Genomic DNA, 17,754 nt, shown 5'->3' on the forward strand with positions numbered 1-17,754 from the left:
AATGGAAGGGAAAGGAAAGGAAGAGAAAAGGAAGGAAAGGGAAGCGAAGAGGAGAGAAGGAAAAGAAAGTAAAGGAGAGGGAAGGGAAGGGAAGGGAAAATAAGGAAAGGGAAGAGAAAGAGAGGGAACGGAATGGAAAACAAGGAACGGGAAAGGAAAGGAAGGGAAGAGAAAGAAGATGGGAAGGGAAGGGACAGAGAAGGAAGGGAACGGTAAAGAAGGAGAGGAGTAGAGGAAAAGGAAGGAGAGGGAAGGAAAATGAAAGAGAGAAGGGAAGAAAAAGAGAATGAAGGGAAGGCAAAGAGGAAAGGGAAGAAGACTGCGTTCGTGTGTTTGTGCGTGTATCGAGTGTATCTCCCCACGCGGTGCCCAGGTGGCGGGTGGCACCTCCCTCCGTCCCCCGCCCCCCCCCACGACCCTCTGACGTGGCACTGGGGGGGCGGGGCATGCTGGGGGGCACTGGGGGTGACATGAAGTGGCATTGGGTGACGAGGAGAAGGAATTTCATGCATGTGAGAGAGATTGACAGCGAGAGAGAGAGAGAGAGAGAGAGAGAGAGAGAGAGAGAGAGAGAGAGAGAGAGAGATTATAAGGGAACTCTACATCGGTTACAAGTAAATGTGTGAAAAATGGGTGACTGAATGACCATAAATAATAATAATAATAATAATAATAATAATAATAATAATAAATTTTTGAGGCGAAACGTGAACTACTAAAAAACAAAACTAGTGATGTGTGTGTGTGTGTGTGTGTGTGTGTGTGTGTGTGTGTGTGTGTGTGTGTGTGTGTGTGTGTGTGTGTGTGACACGCTACTGTCATCCTTACGTCCAAGCACAGAAGGATGTTGACGTTATGGACACTTGAGAAGCGTTAAGTGTGAAGAGTGGAGTGACGAGGAGAGAAAGAAGGGCGGGGGGGGGGGAGAAAGAAGGGAGGGAAGGAGGGTAGGAGGGAGGAATGAAGGTTAAGAAAGAAGGAACTGTGAAGGAGGGGAAAGGGTAGGAAAAAAATAGGTAACGAAGAAGGAAAGGAAGGGAGGAAGAGAGGGAGAGAAGGTGAAGGGGAGGGAGGCATGTAGGGAGAGAAAGAAGGGAGGGAAGGAGGGTAGGAGGGAGGGATGAAGGTTAAGAAAGAAGGAACTGTGAAGGAGGGGAAAGAGAGTAGGAAAAAAAAGTAGGTGACGAAGAAGGAAAGGAAAGGAAAGGAAGGGAGGAAGAGAGGGAGAGAAGGTGAAGGGGAGGGAGGCATGTAGGGAGAGAAAGAAGGAACTGAGAAGGAAGGGAGGGAGAGAGAGAGAAAAATAAGTAGGTGACGAAGAAGGAAGGGAGGGAGGGAGGAAAGAAGGGATTAAGAAGGAAGAAGGGAAAGAGAGAAAGAAAAAAAAAAGAAACCGAATGAAGAGAGAGAGAGAGAGAGAGAGAGACGAATGGAGGAAAGAAGAGAAAGAAGAAGAGAATTTAAGAGAGAAGGAATGTTAGAACGGAAGGAAGGAGAGGGGAAAGAAGGCTAAAAAAAGGGAGAGAAAGAGGGAGGGAGGGAGAGAAGGGAGCTTAGAATGTGAGGATTGTAACTCACCCTCTTCTCTCCCCCTTTCTCTCTCCCTCCCTCCCTCGTTCCCTGTTTCCTCTTCCTTTCTCTCCCTCCCTCTCTTACCTCCATACATTTTCTCTCCGCCTTTTCCTGTCTTTTATTCCTCTCTCTCTCTCTCTCTCTCTCTCTCTCTCTCTCTCTCTCTCATTATGGATTTTTTAAACTACCTTCTTGGTTTTACCTTTTCTTTTTTTTTCTTTTTTTCTTTTTTTGCCAACGAATTATTTTTCCTTTCTTCTTCTTCTTCTTCTTCTTCTTCTTCTTCTTCTTCTTCTTTTTCTTCTTCTTCTTTCTTCGTCTTCTTTTCTGCTTCATTCATTAGTTTTTTTTATTTTCTTCGATATTTTTTTTTCTTTTTCTTAATGGTTGTTTCTTTCTATCTTGTTCCATTTCTTTCTCTTTCTTTCTGTCTGTCTGTCTGTCTGTCTGTGTGTATGTGCGTATGTATGTATGTATGTGTGTCTGAATGGCTGACTTATTGGCTGGGCGTCTATCTGTCAATTGGTCTGTCTGTCTGTCTGCCCAATCTATCTATATTAGTCAGAGCTTTTACCTCATCTTTTTGTTCTCTCTCTCTCTCTCTCTCTCTCTCTCTCTCTCTCTCTCTCTCTCTCTCTCTCTCTCTCTCTCTCTCTCTCTCTCTCTCTCTCTCTCTTTCGTTTTTTTAATCTTTTTCCCTCTCTTTCTTTTTACTAATCTTTTTCTCCTTTTCTTCTTTTTCTTCCTCTTTTTCCCTTTTTCTTCTTCCCCTCTCTCTCTCTCTCTCTCTCTCTCTCTCTCTCTCTCTCTCTCTCTCTCTCTCTCTCTCTCTCTCTCTCTCTCTCTCTCTCTCTCTGACATGTTTCTCACGGTTTCCTTTCCATAACTTTCCCTCCTAGTTTCCGCTAAGTTTCCTCTTCTCTCATCATGTTTTCCTCCTCTCCCTCGTCTTCCTTTCCTCCTTTTTCTTTTTTTTCATTTTTCATTTTTATCTTTTCAACTTTTCAATCGCTTTTTATATTCCGTTTCATCATTTTTTTCCTTTCCTTATTTCCTTTCATTTCTTTTATTGTTTTTCTTTCCTCTCGTTCCCCTTCTTCTTCCCTTCCACATCTCTTTCTCTTCTTTTTATCTCTTTCTTTCTTTCCAATTTCTCTTTTTGCGTTCTCTTTGTTTTCCCCTTTCCCTCCCTCGCACTTTTTCTTTCTATATTCTGTGGTTCTTCCTTTTCTCTTATTGTCATTTTATATATATTTTTTTTGTTTATTTCTTATTATTCCTCCTTTATTATCTTTCCATTCTCTCTCTCTCTCTCTCTCTCTCTCTCTCTCTCTCTCTCTCTCTCTCTCTCTCTCTCTCTCTCTCTCTCTCTCTCTCTCTCTCTGACACAATTCCACTCAATGATTGCTTGGAATGTCCCTCCGTCTATCTCTATTCTCTTTCCCACACTCTTCAACGCTCTCTCTCTCTCTCTCTCTCTCTCTCTCTCTCTCTCTCTCTCTCTCTCTCGATTTCTAGTATTTATGTGGTTATCTTCACCCCTGTTTATCTCCTCCTCCTCCTCTTCCTCCTCCTCCTCCTCCTCCTCCTCCTGGTTACTTTTGCTTACTTTTCCTGCAGTATAAAAATAAAATAAAAAAGAAAACGTGATCAGGAAAGGTAAACTATTTCTTTTACGTCCTGTTTAGTTTGGGGGAAGGGGGAGGGATATTTTTTTTGGGGGGGACGGGTGAAGGAGGGGGGACTAGTTTGTATCTATTTTTCGGGGTGGGTAGATGGTAGATGATCAAACTTTTTTTTTTTTCTATCGTGAATATTCAGTGTATGTATATATTTTCCTGTGTAGATTTGAGGTATAATAATAAATAACTGACAAAGAAAACGAAAAATATAAGGAAAACGTACAACTAAGCGTGTGAATACAAGGCTGAAGAGGATTTTGTTTTCACCTTAAAGTCTCGTGGAAAAGAAAAACACGAAAAAAACATAGACGAAAAAACTGCGAAGCTCGAAGTGACGAACGAACAAAACAAAACAAAAAACATCCTTGACCGTCATTAACAGAGAGTGAACGAAGGAGGAAGAGGAGGAGGAAGAAGAACGACCCCCCCCCACCCCCCAACACACACACAAACACACACACACAACCTCCCCCCCTACACACCCACCCACCCACACACACACACATGAGAGAGAGTGAACGAGAGTGAGCGGACACGTGTAGGTGTTGGGGGCCGCGGCGTGAGTGCGTGCGTGCGTGGCTGATGATGCTGGTGGCGGTGGCGGCGGGGACGCGAAGGAGGAGCAGCTGCAGCCGTCGCCGTCAGGGTCAGGATGGGCAGTGCGTGTAGCTGCGGCAAGAGCGGGCCGGAGGACTCCCCACACCCCGAGAAACGCAACGCACGCAATGGGCGGTGTTCCGTTGGTGCCTTAAACGGCCCTCTAAACGGCCCCGTCAACGGCCATGTCCATGAGGATGCAACAGGAGGAGGAACAGAGGCACCAAAAGAAGGAGCAGCAGCGGAGGAGTCTCGCGAGGGAGGAGGAGGAGGAGGAGGAGGAGGCGTGTCAGAAGCGCAAAGTGGAGAAGCGGAAAAGTATGGACGAGGAGGTGGAGGAGAAAAAGCGTCACAGGAAGGAGTGGGACAAGCAGGATGGCAGGAAGAACGCGCGAGGAAGAGCTCCGCGGTAAAGAGTGTAGCGAAGTCAGCGGTTAGTGCCCCCCCTGTACCCCATGCCGCCCCCCCTGCTGACAATGCTAACCCGCCCCCGCCCCCCCCAGAAGCTCAGCAGGCAGGGGGCAGCAGTGAAGAGGAAGCAGAGGAAGGTACGTTGAAGGAGAGGTCGACGGGGCGGTGGATCGGTTCGGGTCTACCTCTGGTTATGTGTATTTACCTGTGCGTGCGTGCGTATGTTTGCGCGTTTTTTTTTTACTAATATTAAAGTAGCCTTACCTCTTCTCTCTCCCCACCTCTCCCTCCCTCCACTGTTCTCTCTCCCTCCCTCCCCTTCTCTCCTTACCTCTCTCATTCTCTCTCTCTTCCCTTAACTTTCTCTTTTTCTCCTTCGTCCCTTTTCTCTCTCCCTTCCTCCTCAGTTTTCTCCTTCCCTCTCTCCCTCCATCCCCTTCTCTCCTTACCTCTCTCATTCTCTCTCTCTTCCCTTAACTTTCTCCTTTTCTCCTTTTCCCTAACTTTTCTCTCCCTTCCTCCTCGGTTTTCTCCTTCCCTCTCTCCCTCCCTCCCCTTCTATCCTTACCTCTCTCATTCTCTCTTCCCTTAACTTTCTTTTCTTCTCCTTTTTCCTAACTTTTCTCTCCCTTCGTCCACAGTTTTCTCCTTCCTCTCTCTCTCCCATCCTCTCCCTCTCTCTCTTTCCTTACCATTATCTTTTCCTCCATTCTACTTATTTTCCTTATCCACATTTTCCTCCTCTCATTTTCTTCCTCTTTTTTCCTCCTCCACCTCTCTCTCTTCCCTCCCTTTCTTTATTACTTCCTCTCTCGTTTCCTCGGTTTGCCATGTCCTTCCTTCCTTCCTTCCTTTCCCTTTTCCCTTATTATCTTCTCTTCCTCTCTCCCCTCCTATTCACTTCACCTCTTTACTTTCTCTCCCCTTTGCTCTTTTTTTCCCTTTCCCTTCCTTTATTTTTTTCCTCCCGCTTCCCATCTTCTGTTGTTCTATGCTTATTCTTCTGTTTTTTCCTCCTTTTCCTCTCTCTTCCCTTCATAATGTTAATCTCATGACTATATTTTATTCTTCTAACTGTTCTTTTATACCTATCAACCTTAATGTCTCTCTCTATATCATTCTGTTCGGTCTAAATGGAAAATATATTAAGGCCTCCACTCGTTTTACATATATATCACTTCTTTTTCTTACATGCAGGTTATAAATTTGACACCTTGTTACTCTGTTTTGTAAGGAGAGAAATGTATCAATGTCAGACGCTGTGAATGCTTCCGGCCATATTAAACTTTAGGTTAGGTTAGGTTAGCGCTCGGCCCCTTCATTCATCTCTCTCTCTCTCTCTCTCTCTCTCTCTCTCTCTCTCTCTCTGCTTATTTTTTATCCTTTCCTCTACCTCTTCTTTCCTTCCCTCCAACCTCTCTTCTTTACTTTCTCTCCTCTTTTTTTTTTTTTTCCCTCTCTGAACTTCTTTTCCTCCCTCCTTCCTCTGTTGTTTCATGATTCTTCTTTTGTTCTCCTCCTTTTCCTCTCTCTTTTTCCTTTCTATCCTTCGTTGGGCTTGGAAATACGGGCGTTGGTGTTTTTTTTTTCTTTTCTCTTCCTTTCCCCTTTTGTCATTTTCTTTTCTTCATTTTCCCTTTCTCCTCCCATCTCAAACTCGCCTATTTTTTTCCTGTTTTGTACTATTTTTTCTTCCCTTTCTTTCCTCTTTCTCTCATGATGCTTTCCTCTTTTCTCCTTTCCCTTTCTATCATAGACACTTCTTCTCAACTTTCTTTTTTCCCCATTGTCTTTTTTTTCTTCCTTTCCCATTTCTTTCTCATATTCATCTTTTTTTCTTTGCCTTCTCTTCCCATTCTTATTTTCTCCCTTTTTTTCCTTCGTTTTTTGTGTCTTTGTTCGTTCAGGATTTATTGTTTGTTGTGTGGCATAATAGGCTATATATATTTTTTTTCATTCTCTCTCTCTCTCTCTCTCTCTCTCTCTCTCTCTCTCTCTCTCTCTCTCTCTCTCTCTCTCTCTCTCTCTCTCTCTCTCTCGCCGCAAGACTTTTTCAAACCCGAGACGAGTGTTTGGGTCCATTGATATAGATTTTTCTGGTTTTATTTATTTATATTTTTATGGTGGTTGCGGTTGTGGTGGTGGGGGGTCGGGGGGGTTGGGGGGAGGAAGGGAGGAGATAAACCGCCCCTCTCTGCTGCCCTATCGCGTATTCCTGAGGAGGAGGAGGAGGAGGAGGAGGAGGAGGAGGAGGGATTGAGTGAGCCAAAGAAATATGAGGTGCAGGAGGAGGAATAGAAAAAGAGAAGGAGGAGGAGGAGGAGGAAGATACGGAGTAGGAAGAGAAGAAGGAGGAGGAATAGAAAAAAGAAGGGAAGAGTAATGGAATGGGATACAGATAAAAAGAAGGAAGAGGAGGAGGAGGAGGAGGAAGATACGGAGTAGAAGGAGAAGAAGGAGGAGGAATAGAAAAAAGAAGGGAAGAGTAAGGGAATAGGATACAGATAAGAAGGAGGAGGAGGAGGAGGAGGAAGATAAGGAGTAGGAGAAGGAGGAGGAGGAGGAGGAGGAGGAGGAGGAGGAGGAGGAGGAAGGCTCAGTCAGTAGCTCATTGTGTTTGTGTTGTGCTGGACGTTGCAGGTGTGTGTGTGTGTGTGTGTGTGTGTGTGTGTGTGTGTGTTCGCTCGTTCTTTAGTTTAGTCATTGCCAAAGGAGATTAATTTTGATAACCTCTGGAAAAATAATGTCAGCCTATCAATTTTACTTATTTTGTTGCTGATGACTACTACTACTACTACTACTACTACTACTACTACTACTACTACTACTACTGCAACTACTACTACTATTGCTTCTGATTCTACTCCCATTTATTATTGATGACAGTAGTAGTAGTAGTAGTAGTAGTAGTAGTAGTAGTAGTAGTAGTAGTAGAAAATCGAGTGTGAGGTAGAAAAATTGGTGAGAGAGAGAGAGAGAGAGAGAGAGAGAATCCCCTTGATAAAGTGATCCCGTCGGAAGTTTGACGTTTCTGATAATTTTTTAGCCTAATCTGTCACGTAGGTGGGTCTCTCTCTCTCTCTCTCTCTCTCTCTCTCTCTCTCTCTCTCTCTCTTCATTAAATCTCACGGCCGCCTATTGAGTTTTAAGAGAGAGAGAGAGAGAGAGAGAGAGAACTATTAATGATGCTAAAGATCAAGAGGTCGTGAGTGGAGAAACGACTTTTTTTTTTCTTTTCCAATTTTTCTTTTCTTCCTTTCCTTCGTTTCCATCATCAACTCTCCGTTCCGCCACTGAATAATAAATGACGCAATTACCGACTTATCTATTAAACGTCAATCCAGCATCTTTTTATTTATTTATTTATTTTATTATTTTTTTATAAGTAACGTTTGAGGGTCTCGTGGGGGGTGTTCGTAACCTCAGTGCTCATCTCTGTCACATTTTATACCTCTTGAGTCTGTAGAAGTGTAGTAATTGCATTTTCTTTTTCATTTTCTTATTCCTTTTTTTATCTAATTTAAGACAGATTTAGTAAAGTTGGGGGGGTCGTGGGGGCGCCTTACCTCAGTGCTCATCTCCGTCGCATTTTACCCCTTGAGTCTGTGATGATGTAGTAATTGCCTTTTCTTATTCATTGGGGGAAGCTGAGTCTATTTACCTTTGTTTTAGTCTTCTTTAATATTATGTACACAAGTTTAATCCGCTCTTCTTCTTGTGTCCTGTTCCCCTTTCCCATTTTCCTTTCGTTTACTCAAGAAATTAATTAATGTTTACTCTTCCTTCTTTTTCTTTATTTTTTTTACAGCTCACTTTAGCTCCTCATTAACACCCAAGCATGTTTTTCCTTACATGCTAAAGCCTTTTCAAAATTTATAAGTGAATGAATAAGTAGTTTGCTTACCCTGATCTTGCGAGCTTCCGGGCATAAGGTATAAGAATATGTCTGTTGGTCTTCACGTTAATTATGAATAAGGCGCAAGAAATCATGTCCCAGACCGTTTTCATTAATATACTCTTCCTTTTTTTCTAGCTTACTTAAGTTTATCAGTATCTCACGTTCATTATAAGCAAACCGTATGAAATCAAGTCTCAAAACAATCCTCTAATTTACTCTCTTCCTCCTATTTAATGTTTTTTATTTATTTTTCTAGCCCATCTTAGGTCCCCGTTACTTCACGTTGATTATAAGCATAGTGTATGTTATCAAGCCCCCAACCCGTTTTCTTTGATGTACCCACTATCGTCATTTCAGCTCAGTTCACGATCAGGAGCTTCATCTTTGTAACGGCGCATCAATTTTAAGTTTAAGAAAATGAACCAGGCCAAAAAAATGTGGTAAATGACGCTAGTTGGTTTTAATAAGGGCTGAAGATTTAATTAAAGTGATTGAAGAGGAGTTTTAGCGGGTAATTTGTGACTTACAGTGCAAAATGAGGGTAATTAAGGAGATGAAAGGGTAATGAAGGCAGTTTAGAGAATGGTAAGGAATGGAGGGTATAATGGTCGCCGTGGGTAGGTTCAAGAAAGGTCTCAAGGTACACACACTCTCTCTCTCTCTCTCTCTCTCTCTCTCTCTCTCTCTCTCTCTCTCTCTCTCTCTCTGTTTTCATCTTTTTCCCTCTTTATTTCCTCTTTCTCCTCATATTCTCTTCTTTTTCTTCCTCTTTTTTCCCTTCCCCTTTTTCCCTTTTTCTTCTTCCTCTTGCTCTTCCTCCCCTTCCTCATCCTCTCTCTCTCTCTCTCTCTCTCTCTCTCTCTCTCTCTCTCTCTCTCTCTCACTCTCGCTCTCTCTTATTCTCTTCTTTTTCTTCCTCTTTTTTCCCTTCTTCCCCCTTTTCCCTTTTTCTTCTTCCTCTCTCTCTCTCTCTCTCTCTCTCTCTCTCTCTCTCTCTCTCTCTCTCTCTCTCTCTCTCTCTCTCTCTCTCACACACACACACACACACACACACACATAACCACCACTCAGCCCTCGGTTTCATGGCCCGTTGAGTCTTGCTTCGTGTTATTAAACCTCAGCTCTGAGACACACGAGCCCTTCAGCCCCTCGCCCTAACCACTCCTGCCTTGGCCTTCTGTTTGAGCCTGGAAACTCTGTATGCGCCCATCAGTTAACTTTATTCCCGTGTATTGCTGAGACTATGCGTTCTTGATATCGGGTTATTGGAACTTGCATTGCCATCGTTCAAACTTCCACCGTTGCTTCCTTCTGATGTATGTATTCAGCCTGGGAACTCTTTATTCAGCCGTCAGTGTTACCTTATGTTGTGTTTTACTAAGTTATTATTCGTTCTTTTTATCCTGCTATTGAATCTTACCTCGGCATCGTTCAAACCTCCACCAATGCCACTTAACGTGTGTATTCAGTCTGGGAACCTTCATTTCGGCTATCATTGTTACCTTCCATTCTGTGTTATTAACTTACTACGCTTTCTCTCTCGTGTTATTAAATTTCCACTCGGCATTGTCCTAACTACCACCATTGTTTCCTTACTGATGTCTATATTCAGCTATCATTGTTACCTTCCCTTGTGTATTACTAACTTGCTATTCATTCATGTCTACTCGCCATCGTCCTAACTTTTCCTCTGCTTCTCTTTGACGTGTGTTTGCTTGGTTACACTACTCCCTTGTGTATTACTAACTTGCTATTCATTCTTCACGTCGTCTAATTAAATCTCAACTCACCATCGTCCAAACTTTTCCTCTGCTTCTCTTTGACGTGTGTTTGCTTGGGTACAATACTCCCTTGTGTATTACTAACTTGCTATTCATTCTTCACGTCGTCTAATTAAATCTCAACTCACCATCGTCCAAACTTTTCCTCTGCTTCTCTTGGACGTGTGTTTGCTTGGGTACAATACTCCCTTGTGTATTACTAACTTGATATTCATTCTTCACGTCGTCTTATTAAATCTCAACTCACCATCGTCCAAACTTTTCCTCTGCTTCTCTTTGACGTGTGTTTGCTTGGGTACAATACTCCCTTGTGTATTACTAACTTGCTATTCATTCTTCGTCGTCTAATTAAATCTCAACTCACCATCGTCCAAACTTTTACAATACTCCTGTATTACTAACCGTCTTATTAACTCTCAACTCACCATCGTCCAAACTTTTCCTCTGCTTCTCTTGGACGTGTGTTTGCTTCGGTACACTCTTCAGTCTCTACTCTTATGTCCTTGGTTGTGTCCTCTTATGTGATATTAACTTACTGCGGGTGTTTATTTCCTCTCCTCTTTATTATCGTCCGCCTCGTTACTAGCATACTTCATCTTGTTTATGGACTTGTCCCACATTTTATTGCCCTGGTTTATACACTCCCTCTTCCCTCACTATTACCCCCCTCTCGTAACGTATAGCTCCCCTTCACATAAACACATAAACACCGCAATCGATTTCCTTTACCCACAGGACGCCTCTCTTTCCCTCTTTATACTCCCTTTTCTTTCCTTCCTCTTGCTCATACACATTCTTTCCTTCCTCATTCTCTCCCCTTACCCTTCCTTTCCTTCCTCATTCTCTCCCCTTACCCTTCCTTTCTCTCATCAATGTCCCCTGTACCATTCCTTTCCCTCCTCACTCTTCCTCCCCTTTTCCCATTCTTTCCTTCCTCATTCTCTCCCCTTACCCTTCCTTTCTCTCATCAATGTCCCCTGTACCATTTCTTTCCCTCATCATTCTTTCCCCCCTTTTCCCTTCATTTTCTTCCTCACTTTTTCCTCTTACTCTTCCTTTTCGTCCTAACTCTCCTGTACCCTTCCTTTCCCTCCTTACTACCCCCCTTCTCCCTTCCTTTCCCTCATTCTATCCCTTTTCCCTTATTTCCCCTCCTCACTCTCCCTCTCACCCCACCTTTCCTTCCTCATTATCTCCCCTGTACTTCCCTTTCCCCACTTACATGTCCTTTCCCATCTCCCTCTCCCTCATACCATTCTTTCCCTTCGATCTTCTTACCTCAAGACCCTCCTCTCTCTTCCCACTTTCTTTTCCCTCCATATCCTCACCCACCCTTCCCTCTTACCTTACCTTTCCCTTCATCTCCTCACCCACTCCCTATACTCTCCCTAAATCTCCCTGAGCAGTACTCACACACGTTCTCTGCAGTGAGTTGAGCCTGGCTTGGCCGAGTGCCAGCCTGCCGGCCCCGCCCTGCAGTGGTGGCTGGCCGGCCCCGCCCTCCAGTGGTGTCTGGCCGTAAAGTAACGCTAACGATCACTTTACTTTAGAATAGCTTACCCCATAACGCCCCGAACTGAATGAGTCCGCCATAATTAAGAGCATTCCCGTTTTCCTTTTTTTTTTTTTTTTTTTTTTTTTTTTTTTTGCACGCATACTGGAAAATAAGCACGTACAATAGCACCAGACAAAAGAGAAGTGGTGGTGGTGGTGGTAGTTCTCCCTGCAAGTCTAGCACAGTTTACCTCATAACTCCCCGAACTGAATGAGTCCATCTGTATAATAAAGAACGTACCCGTTTTTTTTTCACGTATGCTTTATAAAACAAAGCTTACATTAACCAGACAACAACAGAAATGGTGGTGTTTTTGTTTCGATTTGTCGTCACCTCTAGGATGGGAACAGGGGTTTTATAGAGCCCTTCAGGGTCATGCAGATTTGTCCCGCCGCGGAGGGACCATGTCGGCTGACGTCAACGGAGCCGACCAAGTCTGTGGTGGTGTTGATTCTCCCTGCAAGTCTGGCGCAGTCTGCCCCGTGACATTTATTTTGCAGCTCACACACACGCTTATGTTCCCCCTGCAGTATTTCATTAGCGTGCTTCGATCGACTTGTTTGGTGCATTATTCAATAGCAAAGGTGTTTCCCTCCAGCAGCTACGGGCAAGGATTTAATTTAGTGTACAAAGAGTGTGAAGAGAGGCGAGCATCTAGACAGCTTTGTGGGACCATTAGTTGATATTGTTTCGTCATTACTTTATTTCTCCTTTTCATCTTGTGGGAGGTTAGTGTTGCGGATGTTTTTTTGTTGTGTTATTGTTATGTGTGATATTTTGCTCTTGCTCTGCTTCACATACCCTAAAAACTGTATAAAAAAGAATATGGTAGCCACGGTTCGTATTACATTAGTCCACCAGAGTAATCATCAGCATCCCCATTTTCCTTTTAGCTTTCAATGGGTAACTAAAGTAAAAGGTAATGAAGGCTTGATTATAACATCGAATGGAGGGCAACCTTGTATTGTTATTTGATTTTTGTGTTGATATATAGAACACCCTTAAAGGCAAAATGTCACGAGTTTTATTATTAAAGGTCAGTGGATAGACAAAACGGGTCGGGGCAGTGTGTGTGTGTGTGTGTATGTGTGTGTGTGGGTGTGTGTGTATATTGTAAGTCAGGGGGGATACACGAGCACTGGAAAACAACATTAACAGTACAAGGTAGGCACTCGGGTCAAAGTTATGGTGCTTTCGTGTATAAATTACTGCAGATACTGTGTGTGTGTGTGTGTGTGTGTGTGTGTGTGTGTGTGTGTGTGTGCCATCAATAGCAGAAACGCAAGCAGGAAAAAGAAAAACAAGCAAATAAATAAAATGGCATCACGTACGAGTTAAAGAAAGAAAATGAAAAAAAAAAAAAGATAGAAAGGATGGAAACTACAACACCTGATATTAATAATTACCATTCATCAGTGTTCTGTTTCCCTTCTTTATTCTCCTTCTACTCTTCTTTCCTATCATTTACCTTCATCTTTGTTTCTTCTATTCTCCTTCCTATCTCCTCTCTTCATCTTCCTCATTATTTCTTCTCTCTTTTTCCGTTTTCCTTATTTTCTATCTCCCTCTCTATCTTCCTCTGTCATTTTCTTTTCCTTTCTCCCCTTCTGTTTATCATTTCATCTTAATTCTCCATCTTCTTCCTCTTTTTCTTCTCTCTTCTCATTCCGTTCTCCTTTTTTTCTATCCCTCTTTATCTTTCTTATTGTCATATTCTTTCCCATTCTCTCCTCCTGTGTATCATTTCAACTCTATCTTCTTCCCCTTTCTTCTCTCTTTTCTTTCCCTTCTCTTTTTTTTTCTATCTCCCTCTTTATCTTCTTCGTTGTCATTCTTTTCCATTCTCTCCTCCTGTGTATCATTTCAACTCTATCTTCTTTCCCTTTCTTCTCTCTTCTCTTTCCCTTCTCTTTTTTTTCTATCTCCCTCTTTATCTTCCTCGTTGTCATATTCTTTTCCATTCTCTCCTCCTGTGTATCATTTCAACTCTATCTTCTTTCCCTTCTCTTTTTTCCTATCTCCCTCTTTATCTTCCTCGTTGTCATTCTTTTCCATTCTCCCCTCCTGTGTTTCATTTCATCTTAATCATTCAATCAAATAAATGCATACAAAACCGCATTAGTCCACGAGTTTAATTAAAAGCATTCCCGTTTTCTTTTTATACGTTTACCATAAAACGAAACATACGAAAAACAGAGAACGGATTGGTATTATTGAACTGTACTGGAAGTTTAGCATAGTTTACCCCTGTGAGCAATTCTTATAGACACTTACGTTCCCTCAGGAGTATTTCACTAGCGTCGTGTGATCTATTTGGCAGTATTTGCATAGCTTATTCTGTGTATTATAAGTGTGTATCTCTATCTCTCTCTCTCTAACATTGCGTCATTATTTGCAGAGTTGCTGAAGATCATGGCAGGAGAGTTGGCAGCGCTGGTGTCCCGCTTGGAGACGGCGGTGGAGCGGCTGGAGAAGGCAGGAACGGGCGACAAGGGCGGATCGGGGAGCGCTGCGGCAGGGGCTGAAGGTAAGGCTGACGGGGAAGGGTCCAAGGGCGTCTCTCTCTCTCTCTCTCTCTCTCTCTCTCTCTCTCTCAATATGTAACCTTTCGTCTCAGTCTTCTGTCTTGTCTTCATTTTCTTTATGCATTTTCTCTTTTTGTTTTGACCTTTTTTGTCTCTTCTATCTATCTCTTATCTCGTTATTATATTTCTTCATTTCCTCTTTATCTCCTTAATCATTTCTCTTCACCTTCCATTTTCTCTTTTCTCCTTTTCCATTCTTCTATAATTTCTCTTCTTCGTATTTTTTTATCTATCTCTGTCTCTTCTATATATCTTCTATCTATCGTTATCATCTGTCTATCTCCTCTTTACTTTGGTCTATCTATCTATCTCTCCGTCTTTGTATGTCTCCTTTTCTTCATTATTCTCCTTCTCGTTCTCTTCCTTTCCGTTTTTTTTTTTTTTTTTTCCATCTTCTAACTTCATCATCATCATCATCATCGTCATTATCATCTTCATTGTAGTCACTTTCATTCTTCTCTTCTTAACTGCTCCTCACACTTATCCTATCTTCATTATTCTTCTCTTTTGCCCTCATCTCCTTCTTTATCTATTCCTGTGTCACCCTCATTATCCTTATTCTCCTTTCTCTTTCTCTTCTTTCAGCATCATTCCTTCTTTATTTCTCCCTCTATTATCTCTTCTTCTTCCTCCTTTCCTTCTCTTTTGCCCTAATCTCCCTCTTCATCTATTCTTATATCTCCCTTATTATCCTCATTCTCCTTTCTCTTTCTCCTCTTTCATCATCATCCCTTCTTTATTTATCCCTTTATTATCTCTTCTTCTTCCTCCTTTCCTTCTCTTTTGCCCTCATCTCCCTCTTCATCTATTCTCGTATCACCTTCATCCTCATTCTCCTTTTCTCTTTCTCTTCTTTCAGCATCATCCCTTCCTTATCTCTCTCCCTTTATCATCTCTTCTCCTTTCTCCTTATCTTCTCTTTTGCCCCCTACATTTATCCCATCTTCTCTATTCCTTCCTTTATCTTCTCCTGTATCTCCCTCATTTTCCTCACTTTCTCTTCATCCTCATATCTCAGCACCATCCCTTCTTTATCTCCCTCTTTATCACCTCTTCTTCTTCTTCCTTACCATCTCTTCTGCTCTCATCTCCTCCCTCTTCATCTTCTCCTTTATTATTTTTGTTGTCCTCATTTTTCTTTCTCCTTGTCTTACATCGCCTTTTTCCCCTCTTTATCTATGTCTGTATTACCTCTTCCTCTTTTTAGCCTCCTCTTATCCCCCTCTTTATCAACACATCTATGGCCTACTCTTTCTTCCTTCCTCTTCCTCATTCTCTTCATCATCTTTTATCTCATTCTTGTTCATCCTAACCTACATTACCCATTATTTTTATCTGCTTTTTATGTGTTATTTTCATCATTTATTCTTTTCTTCCCTTGTTTCTTTGTCTTCTATTATTTTCTTCTGTTTATTTATTCACCCTCCTATCTTCCTCATCTTTTTATCTATCCACTTCATTCTTTCCTTCTTTTTATCCTCTCCTTTTCTTCCTTTCATTTAGCTTCTCTATTTCTTTCTCACCTTTTCAATCCTTTGTTCCTGTTCTCTTCCCTCAATTTTTCTCTCCTTTTTCCTCTTCATTCCATTTCTCTTTTTATCCCCTTTTCTTTCTTCCCTTTCCTTCATTTCTCTCTTATTATCTTTCTCTTCTTTCTCTCCTTCATTCCAGTTCTCTTTCATTCTCTTCTCTCCTTTCATTCCTCTTCTTTCTCCTATGCATACTTTCTCTCCCTCTTCCATATACTTTCTGTTCCCATTCCTCATATTAACCTTCATTCTCCTCCTCCTCCTCCTCCTCCTCCTCCTCCTCCTCCTCTTGCACCCCTTCCAGTCATCGCTTTTCCATCGTTCCTCTTTTGTCTTTCTGTTCTGCTTTGTTGAGTCCTTTGTCTGTGTGTTTGTCTGTCTGTGTGTGTGTGCGTGTGTGTGTGCGTGTGTGTGTGTGTGTGTGTGTGTGTGTGTGTTTGTTCTGCTTTCAACCCTTTACAGGCCACCCTACAGTCACGTGCGACCTGCCTCTCTTTCTCTCCTAACCTACCTTTCTCCTCCTCCTCCTCCTCCTCCTCCTCTTTCTCCTCTTCTTTTTCTTATTTTGCTTTGTCTCTTCTTTCGCGTATAGGCAATCTGTTTCGTCTTCCTCCTCCTTCTCCTCCTTTCCTCCCCATCCTCCTCCTCCTCCTCGTCACTCTCTGCATTGCCTTTTCTTGTCTTCCATTTCCTCATTCTCCTTTTCTTCCTTCTTCCTCCTCCCCTCCTCCTCCTACTCCTCTTCCTTTTCTTCCTCCTTTTCTATTCCTCGTCTTTTTCGTCTTCTTACTCATCATCTCCCTTCTCATCGACTTCCTCCTCCTCCTCCTCCTCCTCCTCGTTCTCTCTTCCCTTTGCTATCCTCAGGCTATATAAAAAAAGGGGAAGAAGGGAGGGAGCGATGAAGGGAAAGATGGGAAAGGTATACTAACTGACCTGCTATACTAATCGATAAAAAAAAGGACAAAAATAGACCCGATGAATTGATGGTAAAAGGAAACGCTAAGCCGATGAAAAATACCCTCGTCCTTTTTTTTTTTTTTTTTTTTTTGGGGGGGGCTTTTGTCTACGTCTCCTCCCTCCCCCTCCCCCTCCCCCCCTTCACCCACCCACCCCTTCACAATCCTCTTTTTGAATAGTGTTGAATAGTGGATGCAATTGCCTTTATTTGCCTATTTGAAAGGGGAAATAGCTGATCCTTTTTTCTTTTTTTTTTTTTTTTTTTTTTTTTCACACACACACACACACACACACACACACACACACACACACACACATTATTATTATTATTATTATTATTATTATTATTATTATTATTATTATTATTATTATTATTATTCCGATTCTTCCGTTATCTATCAGTTTATTCTTTTATTTTCACTTCTCTTCGCCCTCCTATCCTTCCTTTCCTCTCTCCCACACATTCCTCTTTTCCTCTTTTCCTGCTCTCTCTTCCCTCTTTTCTTCCTCTTCGTTTCTCTCCTTCCATTCCTCTTCTTTCTCTCATGTACTCTTTCTCTCTCTCTTCCATATACTTCCTGTTCTCATTCCCCATATCAGCGTTCATTCTCTTCACCTTCCTCCTTCTCCTCTTCCTCCTTCTCCCCCCCTCCTTCACACACACACACACACACACACACACACACACACACACACACACACACACACATTCCCTTACCGATCCACACCAGTGAACGATACTCAAGTCACGTTCCTTCTACACAAAAGTCCATCATTCTCCTTCAATTCCGTTCAGTTAAATGACGGGGAGTTGATTTTTCTCTTTCCTGAAACTCGTTTATTATGTTTCACTTTCTTCTTTTTTTTTTTTTCTTTCTTTCCTTCTCTCTCTGTTTCTGTTCATTCGCAATGCTCACTGTTTTCCTTCAAGTGTATGGTGGTGATTCCTGTTTTCCTTTTCTCTTCATTAACTAAACCCTTATGTCATATTTAACTTCCTTCTTTTTTTCTTTCTTTCCTTCTCTTTTCTTTCTTTCCTTCTCTCTTTGTTTCTGTTCATTCGCAATGCTCACTGTTTTCCTTCAAGTGTATGGTGGTGATTCCTGTTTTCCTTTTCTCTTCATTAACTAAACCCGTATGTCATATTTAACTTCCTTCTTTTTTTCTTTCTTTCCTTCTCTCTT

General features: G+C 42.2%; 1 protein-coding gene across 1 annotated transcript in view; it reads left to right on the plus strand.

The window, feature by feature from the left end:
• LOC126983995 (uncharacterized) overlaps nucleotides 1-17,754 on the plus strand; it is a 98,969-nt gene that overhangs the window by 56,591 nt on the left and 24,624 nt on the right. The window contains exon 2 of the mRNA XM_050837297.1: nucleotides 13,895-14,023. Coding sequence (XP_050693254.1) covers nucleotides 13,895-14,023 — 129 coding nt within the window. The remainder of the gene's footprint in view (nucleotides 1-13,894; nucleotides 14,024-17,754) is intronic.

The sequence above is a fragment of the Eriocheir sinensis genome, chromosome 55, assembly GCF_024679095.1.
Source record: "Eriocheir sinensis breed Jianghai 21 chromosome 55, ASM2467909v1, whole genome shotgun sequence".
In the NCBI taxonomy this organism is placed as follows: domain Eukaryota; kingdom Metazoa; phylum Arthropoda; class Malacostraca; order Decapoda; family Varunidae; genus Eriocheir; species Eriocheir sinensis.